General features: G+C 43.5%; 1 protein-coding gene across 2 annotated transcripts in view; it reads right to left on the minus strand.

The window, feature by feature from the left end:
- Positions 1-821: 821 nt before the first annotated feature.
- The window catches only part of UBTD2 (ubiquitin domain containing 2), a 55,725-nt gene continuing 41,034 nt past the window's right edge, over positions 822-15,512 (minus strand). For both annotated transcript variants that reach the window (XM_064521027.1, XM_026122662.2), the window contains exon 3: positions 822-1,363. In XM_064521027.1, the coding sequence (XP_064377097.1) occupies positions 966-1,363 (398 nt within the window). In that variant the 3' untranslated portion in view covers positions 822-965. The remainder of the gene's footprint in view (positions 1,364-15,512) is intronic.

Consider the following 15,512-nt stretch of genomic DNA (forward strand, 5'->3'; position numbering starts at 1 on the left):
ATCTGTAACTGTTACAGCTGGCATACCACTGTCATTTGCCAAAGGTCACAAGTCTAATTCTTAATTGCAGACCAGTGCATCACTTGTATTAGCCAGCTTGTTAAAAGTTCCTTTTAAAGATCTGAGAGAGATGCAGTAACTCGGTAGGCATGTTGTATTCAGGTGTCAGTCAACCAGTAAACTTCAGGCTAAGTCAGTCTGATAGCAAGTAAGCTTACAGTACAGTACACAAGAGTATACATTTTCTAAATTATTGCCTAATGCTTCCGAAGGCCATTTGTGCCAGGCGCTGAAGCCAGCAGCAGCACAAGGCCATGCTGCCGTGCTGGAATGTATGGTTTTGCTTGGTCGGGCGCTGCCGGGAGCCATCCGTGCGAGCCCAGTGCAGGTGAAGACCTCTCCCTCCATCTGTTTCCTTGTGCCTCCAGAGAAACTGGAGGAAGCACGCGAGTTAAGTCAAACCCTAACCCATCACCATAAACACCCTGCGCACGGGACCTACCCGGGGCAGCGGCAGTTCTTGCATGAACTGTATGTGGTGCTGATATGACAAATTTTTTTTTTTTTAATAAAAGTGCTCTCTGTTGCTCTCTCTCCATGGATCAGGGCACCACCGACAGTTTTAATAATCATTACATATTTGTATCATTTAAATGAAAGACAATCTCTTCCCCCTCTCTTCGCACTGCCTCCCTTCTCCCCTCCCCTTCCCTTCCCACTGCTTCCTTTGCCCTTGCCCTCTGTTGCTTGCTGTTGTGTTAAATACGAGATCGGGCAAACCCCAAAGGACAGTTTACATTTTTTTTGTTTTGTTTTTGCAGATCTCCATCACAGATGGAATTTTTGCTGGTCATTTCTTGGAACCAATCCATTAGCAGGACAAACCAAAAAAAGAAAAGAGAGGGCGGCAAAAATAAATCCCACGACAGAGACGGAGGAAAGAAGAATCAATAAACAAGCAGAAATCAGTTTTCCACTGGGGTTGGATTTGCTAAGGGTTGGCTCACAATGACTTGCACCACGTAGTCCTTTGGGATTTTCAGCTCCTCGAGTTTCATTTTGTCTGCAAGCGGCCTGCCCGAGAAGAACCAGCGCTGGCTGCCCGGCTCCACTCCCTCCACCGCGTGCAGCCGCCTCTTCATGTGGTACACTGTGTCCATGCTGCGGACCATAAGTTTGAGGTCTTTGCCTGTAGACAGGCGCAAACGGAGCTGGCATTCATGCCCTGAATTGGGTGGAGGATCGGGAATATCGAGAGTCTCCAGGTCGCCCTTCTCCTCTATCATGTTGATAGGTGGGGCGAGGCAGTAGACTGGAAGCTGGTACCTGTTGCCCAGTTCATCGTAACACTCTGTAAGAGCACCTTTAGGAGATAAGGAGGAAAAAAAAAAAGAAAAAAAGAGAGAATAAATGCATCCCATATTTAAAATCGAAGTGTTCACACTCTGAAGCAGCCACTCCAGTACTAAAGCAGAGTGATGAGACCTGATTTCAGGGATACAAAAATCTCAAGTTCTCATTAAAAATTTTTTCACCCTTGTTTTCATCTGGAAACTTGGGGTTGAGTTAAAAGCACCCCCCAAAAGCCAAAAATACCCCTCCCTCTGCATAAACCAGGATAAACTTCAAAAGTAGGAGGAAGGAAGAAATGATGGAAGAATCTAATCATTGCACAGATGTTGCTCTTCCCACACATCATTTCAAGGCAGACTATTTCACCGATAGCATGGCCGGAGATGCAGAGCACAAGTACACCCACAACACGCTGCCTTCAGGAATGCTGTGAATCTAAGCTGCAAAAAGGTGAGAACAGCAAAAAAACTGACGGCAAAAGACCACTATGAAAGAACGATTTTGTAACTTCTCACCAAACATTCAAAAACTGCTAAAGCTGTTTCATATAGGACTTACGTTTTAGTGGTTACTGCCAGAAAAAACAAACACGACCACCCAACTGGATAACTCTGCCACTCCACCAAGCACGCTGCGTTGTCCCTGAAGCAATGACACACAGCACGTGTACCCACAGCTGAAGTTTGAAGCAACTCCCATACTCAAAATCCTGCAGTTTCAGGGGTGATTTTTATTGCCCAGACTCCCAAGAGGTGCCTTAAAATGATCCACATGTTCATGGTACAACAGACAGTGAGCTGGCTTGTTTTCTTGGATATGGCTTTCTTTGCTTACTGAAATTATACGGCGTGCCTTAAGAATTGTGGCGCTTGCAGGACTAACGAATACAACTCATCCCCAATATGAAATGCTCTTTATTGAGACATTTCAAGGACTGTCCTGGAAAAATGGCAGCACATTTTTCATATAATTTTTTTTTAAGAGTTAAAGTAACAGGAACCTAAAAATTAGAGCCCAACTACCTACGTCATCTATCTCCTCTTACAGTGAGTCAGACAAATGCGATGCAGAGGCAGCAAGTCTTCGATATCCTAAATTGCAGCAGAAATCCCTTCTCAGGGGAGTTAAAAAGCAGACATTCGCACTCCAAGGAAATGCTGCCACCGTGTCTTGGGTTTACCTGCTATAATGAATTTTCACATTTTTGCCCCTAGAGGGGGCACATTCACTTGCGAGATTATCCATCCTTTTGTAGTTAGAAATGTTTGAAGAGCAGCCAAGTCCTTGAGCTACAGAATAATTTAAAAACTCTTTGACTCGGCAGTTCTGCACACAACACCCAACTGCTCCTTGTTAGAAACTAAGGCTTTTTTTTTCCATGCTGACAATGAATTGTCTTAAACTTTGCCGTTTGATCAGCAAAGTTACTGCAATATGAAACTACAACTTGTGGATAGATTGCGTAGCGTGGCTCACTCTGACAGCAGCGTCTTGAGCTGAAAATCTACTCTCTTTTAAGAAGCCGCCCACCAATTTATTTTTGAAAGATAATTTATGTTGATGAAAACACACAGAAGCATTCTTTGGCTCTATGATTTTTTTTTTTATTTTTTTTTTTAGGAGTAACCACTTTTTTTTCCCCTCTGTTTGTACAGGTAGCACCAAGATTGTTATCCTGCCAGATTTATTAAAAAAATACAGAAAAATATAGTTATACTACTCATTTCAGTCTTGTATCATTTATGAACCCCAGAGCAAACCACCTTTACCAGAATCGCATTGAATCTGTAACTTGCAAGGTACTTTGAGTGTGACCGGCAAAAGTAAGGCCTGAAGTTTCTACAGTTCGGTTTTGTTTTACAATGTTCATTTTATTCCTAATGCCTAATCAATTTATTAACTGATACTACAATACTATATTCTCCTTGTTCCTATGAACAGTGATGGAGTAGTTTGCTGCAGAAAAAAACCCAAACCCCAGAAGTCTTAAAATTTAGCTAGAGCACCTAAGATTATATCTACCTTTATTTAAAAGCCACGCACCTTAAAAAGATGCCACCGTTTCAGAATGGCATATCAAAGGGTTAATCCCAAATGCAACGGGGCAAGCCTGCTAAGGAATTTCTTCATCATTTACATCCTTGCCCAGCTGAACTAACATCAAGGTCAACACGTATGCTATAAACACTAGATTGCTTAACCATAATCAGATAAGCAGTATTAAAGAAAACCCTCTGAAACTAACTTGGAGGTCTTTTAAAAAAATAAAAATAAAGACACTGGGTAGAGGTAACCTTAATGGTTCGCTTGCTGATAAAAGCCACGCAGCCCGATCAAGGGCTGAGAAAGGGTTTATGACAGATTGTTATCGTAAACGCAGGTTTCCATAAACGTAACCAATAACGCCCATTCTTCTGCTCTCGACGGCAAAAATATTCCTAAGACTCGAGTCATATCAAATACCACTTAATGATTTCCAAGACGAGATATACCGATTAAAGCACAAAACAAGCGACTCGAAAGCAAAGGTACCAAGGCGACGCGGCCCATCTGTGCTGGTGGCAGCGCGCTTAGGCCCATGCTCCCTGCTCGCCCCGGCGCGTCCTTGTTGGATGCCGGGGCATCGCTGAGGAGCTCGGGAGGTGCCAGGCCTCTCCTCGGAGACACGCCGGCGTGCACAAACAATGCTGTGCAGAGGGGCATCCCGGGCCTCCTCGAGCAGGGCGCTCGCGCGGAGGCGGCACTCGGCAAGCCACCCAGCTCGCTGTCGGAGCGGCTCCCTCCCCGCTGACGCCCTTTCGGAGAGCTTCGATGGCAAAATACTCAAAGGCAGAGACCGAAGAAGCGCCGTGTCGGTTAGAGCTCAAAAGTTAAACAGCAGGTGAACATGGTTTACCAGACATCATGACAAGTTTCGAGCAATTTTACAAAGCCCTTTCTAATTTTGCTGTTGTAATCAAAAACCGCATTTCTGGTCCCTCCTGCGAGAGGCATCGTCTCGGGCCGCAGAAGTTACACGGCACATGGGCACTGACAGCACAGCCGAGCAAGAAAGCACAGAGGAAAAAGAAAACACCATCATTTTTTAAGGTTTCCTCGTTACCTAGGCAACAAGGGTCCTCACCAGCCAGTTAAGGCGGAGGAAGGATACAGCCTTCCTTAAACCCCAGAAGAAAAAACCTCCCCAACAGCGGTTTCAAAGTGGAGGCAGGCGGCTTGGTGCCTGCGTGCAGCCCAAGCGCTGAGATGCTCCCGGTCTGGTGTACACCGTTTCCTCCGTCCCCTGCTGCCCCCTCCTTCCCCAAATCCCACAGCTGGGCGTCCCACAGGGATAAGCAGAGAACGGGCAATCAGAGCTCAAACTCCAAGGCCCAGAGGGTGCGTTAGTACTTGGACTTCTCTCCCTGGATCGTGCCAAGAAGCCACATAGAAGGGGCAGATTTCAAGAAGAAAAACAGAAGGCAGGATGGCTGGCAGGTGTGCAAACAAGAAAGACCAAGGTGTTACTTTAATATTTTACAGAAATATTAAGGAAGCAGGACAAACCTAAGCATATCGGTACTTCAGATACTTGAGTATCCTTTGCCTAATTGAATACTCCTCTAGATGTTAACATCACTTTAGTAAACTTGGGCACAAAAGGTCCTAGTAGGAACATGAAGAACTGCCTTTGGGGAAAAACGGCGATAGAACAAAACCACCAAAACCCCACAACTTTCTGTCATTGATTCCCTAGAAAAAGAGTTAAGGTGTCATGGAATCTGATCTAAAGGAGCGCTTTGAGGATCTCACGGACCAATTCGTTTTCTGAGAATTTCCCCGGTAAAGGCAAGCCACTGTCGAGCTCTAGAGTCGCTCAGTATTGATCCTGCAACACAGTCACCGAGCTACCTTTATAGGCTTGACTCAGGTCAGCCAAAACAGAGCATAAAATGCTAGAACCACAGGGGACAGGAATTTTTGAAATATTTCAAAAGTAGTTAATATTAGTCTTGGAGAGTCGGGAATTCTGGAAGGAACAGCAAAACAGAACCTCTTGTTGGTTGTTATCCAGGTATAAGACAGCTTGAGAGTTTGGGGCAGAAAAATAAGCAGATGTGATCATCAAGCATATGGAATCGGAACATTTTGAAATGAATTGCTTTGGAGGCCATAAAACTTTGCTTTAATGAGTTTATTAGGATGGAGATATTTCTCTAGCTTGGTAAGGGAAAAATGCTAAAAAAGTGCCTGATTCGGATACTGTTTCCATGCCTAAACAGGTTAGATTTTGGATGCACTTGTCCTTCTGCACGTGAAAGCATTAGCAATTTAAAAGACCTAAATTGCATGAAGGCAAACTTCTGGATGAGTTACTGAAATCAAGTGTATAAGCCCACACTCACCCAAAGACATAAAAAGCTTTTAATGCATTTTAATAGCATTTCTTTAAAGGTACACACCATTCTTTCATCATGAAAAAGCATCAATTTTCTTATTTTCTGTTCCCAATGCTCCTTGTATTTCTTTAAGATTTTGAGCAGTTTTGAGGTAGACTGCTCAGAAGTGCCCAAAACACAGAAATCAAGCAAATTTCTCTCTCTTCTTCCCTTCCCCCAGACAGACTTGCTGGAGGAAGAGAAACTAAAAAAAAAGAAAAAAAGAAAAAGAAATCTAGCATTGCATGAGACTAGCTCATTTAAGGAACTTAAGTGTCTGTGTATAACACATTTGCCCAAGGAACAGCTGGTTCATTTGTTTTTCTTACTAAGAACTCCATTCTAAAAACCAAGCTGAGCCTGCACTGCTGAAAAAATTGGCAATAGTAATGCTTCTACCTGTAGACTATTGATTTAAATCCAGTGTAGGTCAGTAATGCCTGAAACTCATCATTACGAATATCAAAAACCAAATGTGTCTTGTTCTGGATCCTACAATACAAGAATTCCTAGAAAGTAATGACTACGGCAGGCAGAAAAGCTGAAGTATCTCTTCATCTTTACTGGTAGCTGATTCCAGGTCATGGCTGGGAAACACAGAATCTTGTTAAAAAAAAATAATAAAAAGTGTACTGACGTTAGGTGAATCCTAGATTGGGGAAAGGCAACTTCACTCAGCACACGAGCAGGATTGAGACAAGTGAAAACATGCAGCGCTTTGTTCTAGCCTACCTGCAACCACTGTAAACCTGGAAAAGCTAAAAGAAAAAAGCTATTTCAACATAAACCCCATATAACTTAATAATGATTGAAGCAGTGTAACGCTGCAGTTAACACCTGCGGCTCTCCCATTTTCTGGGAAGCAAGGCATCGGAGTACTTGTGGAAGCCCACGCCTTACACCAAGAACAGAGACCAATAAACCAGCTATAATCATTAATGGTGCAGATGAAGCATTTGATAATTAACCACAAATATGAACCCCCTCTCCATCCTCCCCTTCTCGTTTCAGCTGCCCCACTAAACCTACATGGGCTGTGCAAATTTGAACTACCGTACTGCAGCTGGGCAGGGCCTTGTCTCACAGTGTCCTGGAGGTAAGCGCTTGCCTCCAGAGCTGACACTACCACAACTGTGTGCGCAGCAGAGCTATGTTCTCACCCTGCTCCCTTCTCTACTACAAGGAACTTATTCCACCACCTTAAAGAAAGGGCTTTGTAGATAATAAGTGTTAAGTATTTAATAATTCTCATTTCAAGTTCACTGGAAAAGAGCTCTTCCATTAAGAGGACGTTATCGGTCTGGCTCAATTCCACCAGAAAAACCTCCTTCCTGAGCCAGCAGGTCTCCGAGTGCTTCAGAAGCTACTTGGTGAGTGGGGACCAGCTCATTCCCACTTGTGGCAACTGGCACAAGACAGACTGGAATTGCACTTTATGCATTACAACAAGGGAAGGAGAAGAAAATTAAGACACTCTGCTACTGCCTTTGTAATCCTCCCACCCTGCTCTTTTGGCAGAAGTAGCAGCTAGCTGGTTAACTGAATCAGCTATTGCATATTCATGCTGATCTCCACACTCAAATGATCTTCAGAAAGATCACCTGGGCTCCAAGATCACTGATAAAATAATGTACATTCAGCTCTCTGAAGGGGCTCCAGGCAGCAAACTGAGAAACCCTTGCTTTCAGCAGAGGGTTGGGCTAGACAACCTCTTGAGGTCCCTTCCAACCTGAATGATCCCATGCCTAATTGGGTGCTTTTGCTATAATACTTTAAACAACAAATCTCAATATAAGCAGCTAGCCAAAGACCTGCATGTGTATTTTAAGCCATTCTACTTCAAATTCAGTATGCCCTACCTCAGTGACAGGCAGGGTTTGTGAACTAGGCCGGTGATCTCAGGAGTGAAAAACCAGTTTTGCAACTTAATGCCTGCATGCAGGCGCACAGGAGGAAAGCCCAGACTGCTATCGCTAAATCAGCAGTGCCTGGTACCTACAGAAACAAGAGGGCAACACTACTGGAAAGAGCTACACTTGTGCTCTCAGATGGCATTTGCTGAGCACTCACATGCCAAAGAAAATGAGATGCATCTGGACAGCAAACTAGACAGGGGGTTTGCACAGCTCCTTCTGCAATAATCTGTTGGCCAAGACGTTGGTGCAGATACACAAGGTGCACTGCTGGGCACACTGATGCTCTCCCTTTATTATAGCAGAGCACCAGCATAAGTCAATTCATTAGCACCAATTAACAAGATTGAAAGATAATTAAGATGACACTATTTCCCAAAAGACAGAAATTTCAACACTAGATAATCATGCCACTTTTATTCAAATGTTAGCCATGGTTTGTAGACAAGCAGAACTGGGAGAGTGAGGGATACTCGAGGGACATATGAGAGCCATGCAGGGAGAGGAGTGGGATTAGCTGCCACGGGAGGCGCAATGGATGGACTCAAGCCCACAGATCCCAAACCTCCAACTCCTCAAAACTCCTCTTTCCTTTATAAAGCCTTCACTAATGCCAGCATTTAAGGCTGTCCAGTAGTATTTGGCCCTTATGTAAGGGCAGTTAAGCCAAATCAAAATTTCTGAAAAACAAGCAAAAAACTTAGGGATACGCTAACAGCTACTGTAGACTAACACCAGTAACACTGCCAGCACCAACGTTCCCTACTGCCAGCCTAGACAGCTCTACGCATCTCCTGCCAAGCTCCCCGTCTGAAGCGATGAGAAGGGTTCAAATCCAGCCTGGGGCAAAGCTGCCACATGCGGCACTTCCAGCTGCATCAAGCCACTCCACTGTATTTCACTGGGAACGGGTCTAGGCAAGGCACATGGATATGCATGGTGGCTACTGCACAGGAGAGGGGCTGAGCTGACCCCAGAGTGGTGCCTACCTTTGCCAATTCTGACACTCAGAGTGCATCACTTCACCCCAAAACTTAAGGGGCAAAGGCGGCAGTGACGAGTTTGTTAGCAAGTGATCAGTCATTGCAGTCGATGCTGCAGGAGGAACGAAATAGGCTACGCGCACTATTTGTAGCAACTCTTCTAGTAACTCTTATTCTCATGCTAACCTGTGTCCGAGTCTTTCTGGGAAGAAGGACAAGAATGACGTCCGCCATGCATATTTTAGCACAGAAAAAAACTGTTTCCTTTTTTCCCCTCAAATAAAGGGAATGATCTTGTGTTTCAGCTATGAAACGAGGAGCAATTTGCAGGGGACCACAGCAGCAGCAATCCTGTAAGTAGAATTGGGTTCTGCAGTCCCATGGAGCTTGCTTTTCTTGTGGATGGCATGGTGTTAGCCTACAGGAGAAAGAGAGGAACCCAGAGAACAAGACCTACATCAGAAAGCACAAAACTTGACAGCAATGTAACTTACAGAACAGAGTTAAGTTTCCCTTGATACAGGTTTTAGTAGAGCACAAATAAGCACAGCATGTATGCATTTCACTGGTTTTCAGTTCTCCTGGCTGAGATAGTCAACTACGACACTGATCAGGCCAGCATTCACCTGTAATCCACAACACAGCTGAAGACGTCCAGTAACTAGACTTGGACTACCAAAAATAGCTACCACATAAACAACACACAAAGACAGCAACTTTTAACTATAACTATGGGCTCAGAGACTAACCAATCACCCAGTCGAGGAATGCTTTAAGACAAGTTTCCCTTTCCCTCTTCTTTAAAGCTTTTTGCTGCAATAGAAACTCCAGACAGATTCATTGGTAAGAACGTCTTTATCCAAATAAGGCTTGATTGAGAAAGTCACTTATGTATTAATGCTCGGTAGTTGTCATGTTAGCAACACCATATGTACTGCCACTTTTATATCACTCTGTAAAACTTGCATCTAATATTGCAAGGTAACAGCTTTCAAGAAACACTACATCAGGGTTCAAAGATGACAAGTCTTTTTACTAAAAGTATTCATGTACTATTCTGCTTTGCATTTCATTAAAATAGATGCCTGTCTAGACAGGCTTCTTAGTTAACCAGAGTGTTTTTTTTTTTCTCCCTGATGAAAAGATCTGCTTTGTATATGCTCTTCATTTACATTTGCTGTCCTCCATTATCCATCTGCCTTAAAAAAGTGGAAGGGGGCTGGGAGGAGCAAGCATGGTATCGTGATCTTCTGAGCCCACATTATATACCTCAGCAGACAGCTATCTTAGCCTGATCATATAATATTTTGCTATCCGTTCAGTCTGAGGATGTACGGAAGTGGAACTCGGATTTACAGAAGTTGTCATTGCCTTTACTTCCACAGAATTTTTATTTTAAGTAGTCTGGTGTCCCTGTAAACCAGGAGGGCATACTTAGCACACAAAACCATACAACTAATATTGTCAAAATGAAAAACTTGATATCAAGGTATTAACAACACTTCATATAACTGATATAGGTTTTCTGTCTTCTTGCCAACCAGGAAGACTTGTGCAGTCTTCTCTACCTTGGCTTTCTTTGGAGGTCTTTTACAAACCATTTCCTCTGCTTTCCTATAACAGTTATGTAAAAACCTCCTTCCTGATGCAGAAGTCATGGATATTTGGCTGCAATGTTACAGAAATGCTATCAGAAAACACAGCATATCAGATCCTGAAGTACAGAGGCTTTATTTTTTCAGAAAAGGGAGAAGAGAAGATGCCATTCGGACTGGAGAAGTTGAGTTAAACCTAAACCAGAGTCCTAGACTTATGAATGGACTCTGTCATCCTAAGAAATGCAACATTTTTTGTGAGATACACCTGTAAAAGTATCCAACAGAAAAAATTAAAAGAATGTACTATTTTAGATGTGCTCACTGAGAAATGCAAACAGTCTTAGTCCATCAAGGCAATATGACATTTTGTATATTGACCAAATATAACACATTTAACTCTGTTCAGTCGCTTTCCTAACACAAGGAACTATTTTGTTATTTACAGTTACTTCTGGAAGACAAATGAGGTAACTTTTGCTATTTGTCTTTTCCTTAAGAGGATTTCCCTTTACCCGAGATCAGCAGGACCCTATCGACCGATACAGCAGACTCCTTCACGACCCGACAAACGTGCCAGAGCCCACTGCACTCTTTCCAAGACAAGAGGCAAAGACAGCTCTACCCTTGCTCGAGACTAACCTCACCAGGTACAACACACTTGTCTTTTAACCTCACGCTGCCTCATATCTCCTAGCTGCCCCAAGAGAAAGCCCACCCTTTTGCTTCTCCAGTGGAGGTGGCGAGGCCAAGACGCACCGACCGATGCACGGGAAGATGCGATCAGCAACTAGCAACTGCTGTAACTCGAGCTGCTCTCTCTCCATGGCCTGACTAGTGTCAGCGCATTTAACCTTCCAGCAACGCCCTCGCAGCCACAACGCCCTCGCCGGGCAGTTCAACGATACTTGCGACTTAGTCTAATTTGAGCAAGAAGTGCGCACAAATGGAAATTTGGCTCGAGACGGCACTTGTTATGGCCTGAGCAGACACAACAGCAGAGACGAGCTCTTAGACTGTTTGCTTTTGCAAAAGCAAATGTGCATTTCCGTGGGGTGAGGAGAAGTCCCACGTCGGTTCACAACGAGAGAAGGGTGCGTGGAAAACCTTCCACTTCAAGACTAACCAACAACCCCCCCAACCTACCTACATGCAGCAGGGGACGGCAAGAGAGCACAGAACAACTCGGACATGAGTTTGCTCTGCATTGTTTTCCTCTTAGCGCTCCCAAACTTACTCATGTCCATGTGTTGCCATAATGAGCGTGTGTGTGCTCAGTATCCAAGGATAACCAGCAAAAATGCTAAAGGCTCCAAGGAGGTCAAGAAAACTGTCACAATCCCACATTAGTACCTATGTCCTAAAATAAAACTACAACACAGAGCTGCTTAAAAAGTGGGGGAAGAGGATCAAAGAAGGTTACAGGAGAGATATGAAGTGACAGAAGCCTGCAGTATTGCTTTATTTAATGTAATGTGCTCCTCACCTCCAAGATGCTGCTCTTTCAGACAGAATTGCCTTACTTATAGCTACAATAATAAAAAAAAATTGATTAAGCATAAGTGTAGAACTTTTCATGTTACTCAGAGCTATAGTCTCTCTTAAACATTCATCTACCAAAGGCTTCTGGGGATCTGCACAGACTGTGAAAGCCAAGACAGGTTAATAATTCAAGGCCTTGCTGCAGCTATGAACTTCTACAAAAACTTCCTCAGTTGCTATAAACTAAAAAAAAGGCCTGAGATCTCATTATTTCCATATAAATACTAATAGTCAAAGCGTGTAACACTTTGTTTTGCTGCAAGTTTTATTTGTAATAATGTTGTGAAACAAATATCACTTGTGCTTTGTGCGTGCTAGCTTCCATATTAGGCTTAGAAGTATATCATCTGAAAAGCAAAGCACATTGCTGGAAATATCACTGAGAAATGGAAAAAGCCAGCTATTGACTCCAGGTCTAAACAAACTCAGTCTCTTTCTAGGTATGATTTAGAAGTCCCTTATGCTTTTAATCCTTTCAAGTTACAGTACCACCAGGCATGCTGGTGCTAAGGAAAAAAAAAATCTCTAGAAATTAGTACTTTTTCCCTTCTTGGCAAATCTGGATTTCACCAGGTGAAGGGGAGTGTATCATGTGCTTTTACAGGCTCCAACATTCCCTTGCTTATCAGCCTGGTCAGTCTGCTAAGTACTGAGCAGCATCAGATATTTGGGGAGTTTCCTCCTCCATTTCCAGAGGTAAATCTCCTTCATAACATACTGACTGGAGCTCTGTAATGGCTTGAAGAACCACCTCAAGATATTTATTGTAGGAGGCTGTGGACTATATCTGTTGCTTGCCAAGCTCCCTTGTGCAGCTCCTGGCACAGCCGTGCCCTTGGCAGCTCCTCATTGGGAGTTCCCACAGCCCGGCCCGCAGAACCACCAAGGCCCGGTGTACTGGCAATAACCAATACCCTTCCCAGGTATTAAAGAATCTCCTTCAGGATTCCTTGCAGGTTAGTTAGTACCACACAGGCTCTTTCTAATACATAACCATTAAGGACCTTAGAGCCATCATCTGGCTCTAAAAGGCTGGATTAGGGAGAAGCTCATCAGAGCCTTCCCCTGTGACTCAGACACTTCTGACAGTAACTATCTTGCCTTGGTCTAGGAGAAGAGATACCATCTTCCTCTTACGGAGATTCCTGAAGCCAAAACTGCAGATGACAGATGTCTCGTCCGCTGTCAGCTGGAGAACGTGGAGGAATGGTAGCGGTGTGTTCACAGACACTGAGGACGTGACAAACCTAAGGCCTGGCTGAGCCCTTTTATTTAAATAACTGAGGCACCTTACCAGAGAAGGCTTTAGGAACACCAATTTGGGGATGAAATGCTCTACTTCTGTCACAGAAACATGAGATACTGCCTCAGAATATCACCTTTTTGCAAAAAAGGCATCTAAATGACTCAGTGGTTTATACTGATTTTTTTTTTTAAATGAGCAATACATTTTAAACACCTCATCCTTCTTTTTCTTATTTTACTACAAGCAGACGGCAAGGCAGATTAAGTAGACACTCAGTTTCCCCGTTGTAAGCGGTCAAGGATGGTGTAAATGTCCACTCCTGTGGAATATCTAATAAACTGGACATTGTGCCCTGGCCATTAACAGATACCAGAGGAATATTATTCGCTTGAGAAAGACGTGCTTCTGTCTGGAAAACCTGTATGTATTACAACAAGCAATCTCCAAGCTTCTTCTAAAAAGAATCCAAGATGCTTTTCCTTTGCGTCTCCCGTTTTATTTTGAGCATCTAACAGCCACGATGTAGAGCGAGTCTTTTTTTTCCCCCCTCTCCGTAAGGAGTTAGCTGCACTTTTCTAGTCATACACCAATGTAAAAAATACTGTCGTGAAGCAGTGCAGCACAGCCCTCCGCACCGCAGCAGAAAAGGCAAGCAGAAACCCAAGACAGGAAACAGACAGGCATATGCTATCAGAGGAAGAGACTTGAGAAGAGTCCAAGCAATTATGTTGACGAAGCTCCTCAAAATACCTTTCAGAAAAACAAGAGCAGAAGTTAAAAATATTTAAGGAAAACAACTGTAGGATGTAGCCATAAGTGGGTTTTTATTTGAAGAGCTGATAGTTTTGAACCTGCACTTAGATATATAAATATTTCAGTCAGCCACAACTGCTTTACATCCTGGTGATTCGATTCAGGGCTCCGTTTGAAGAAAACATGGAAACTGTCCCTCCAGAAGGATATTGTGCATCTATTTTAAACATATTAATCACAGCAGAAATAACAAAAAGCATCGTCTTCAAGGCAACTCAGGACAGAAGAGACTTTCAAGAAAACACATGGTTTCAAGGTTAGTAGGAGTCCTCAACTCTCCAATTCAACCTGCCCAACGGCATACTGCTTCCTTCACTAGCACCAACATGCTTAACAAGAAGGAGCAAAAAAAGTTTGTTCAGTTCCTACTGAAAACACTTGATACAGGAAAAAGCTACCACAGGAGTCACACACATCAAAAGGCCACAAGGATTAATGAAGGCTACAGTGGGATAAAGAAATTAAAGCAATTCACTAAAAGAGATGGGGTCTTCTCACCACTTTCCACAGTAGCCCATTGTTTTAAACTGGTATAAAATTACTTGGTCTCTGAAGGTTCATTTTATATCATGAACACACGCACTTGCTAGCTGGTATCCATGTATCGGCCCAAGCATATTAGCTTGAACCAAATGGGAGGCAAGAAGTGATCCTACACAATGATCTAGAATTTTGAAGATGACAGAAAACAAAATTAAAGCAACAGAAAGGGGTGCACCATTGTAATAAAAGTGCTGTGGTAGTGATAAGCTTATGACTTGCTAACCCAATTCAAAAGATTATCTTTAACTGCCTCATCGACTAGTTAATGTCATTTCTCCCTCATTCTCTACTCACACATCTTTGTGCTTGGCTTTCTACTACACGCTATGCACAGTGGCTGTAAAGCAGAAAGAGGAAAAATGTTCGCCAAATGTTGGCCTGTTATCTCCTTCTTTGAGAACAAGGAAAAAAAAAATAAAACCAGTTCAGAGACAGTGCAGTAAGCGTTGTAGCTGCAGCCTTCTCATATGGAATTTCCCAATTACAACAGAATTTACTGAACCTTCTCTAATTTCCAGTCTGGAAATCTGCTGAAGTGCTCACACAGGCTACATCCCAGAGCTCTTCCAAAACCTGAAGTTACACCCAGCCTAGGCGGAAGCCAAAGGGAAAGGAAAGGAGTAACTCACTGGTGTGCAGCTTTTTAAATCAGCGCTGGTTTACTTCCTTGTCTTTCTAAAATGCACACAAGTCGCCCATTGCAAAAATAGAGGCCTTTCATGATCTATCCCTTCCCCACCCACTTCTGAGGCCATGGATGCTTTTCTGAGCAGCAAAACCAGCCCAGACAGTTACCCCATTCCCAAATCCTGCTCTGTATTAATTCGGTCACCCTGCGACCAATGCTTGGAGCTGTGTTATAAACCAGGTTGGGGAAATGAGGTATGTTAAAAGCAACCTGAGGTTATGGCACTGGAGATGTTCACTGCGCCTGCTCACCATCCTGTGGCCCCATAAACAGATTTTCTTTGGGAAATGAACCCTCCTCTCCAAAATACGTCAACTGCTATGAAGACAACTGGGCAAACAGGTAGCCCCATCTTGCCAAACAGCATCACCTCCCTGCATCCTTGCATCCCTCCTCCGAATTCAAGTAAAAATAAACT

This window comes from Dromaius novaehollandiae, chromosome 15, assembly GCF_036370855.1.
Source record: "Dromaius novaehollandiae isolate bDroNov1 chromosome 15, bDroNov1.hap1, whole genome shotgun sequence".
Classification (NCBI taxonomy): Eukaryota; Metazoa; Chordata; class Aves; order Casuariiformes; family Dromaiidae; genus Dromaius; species Dromaius novaehollandiae.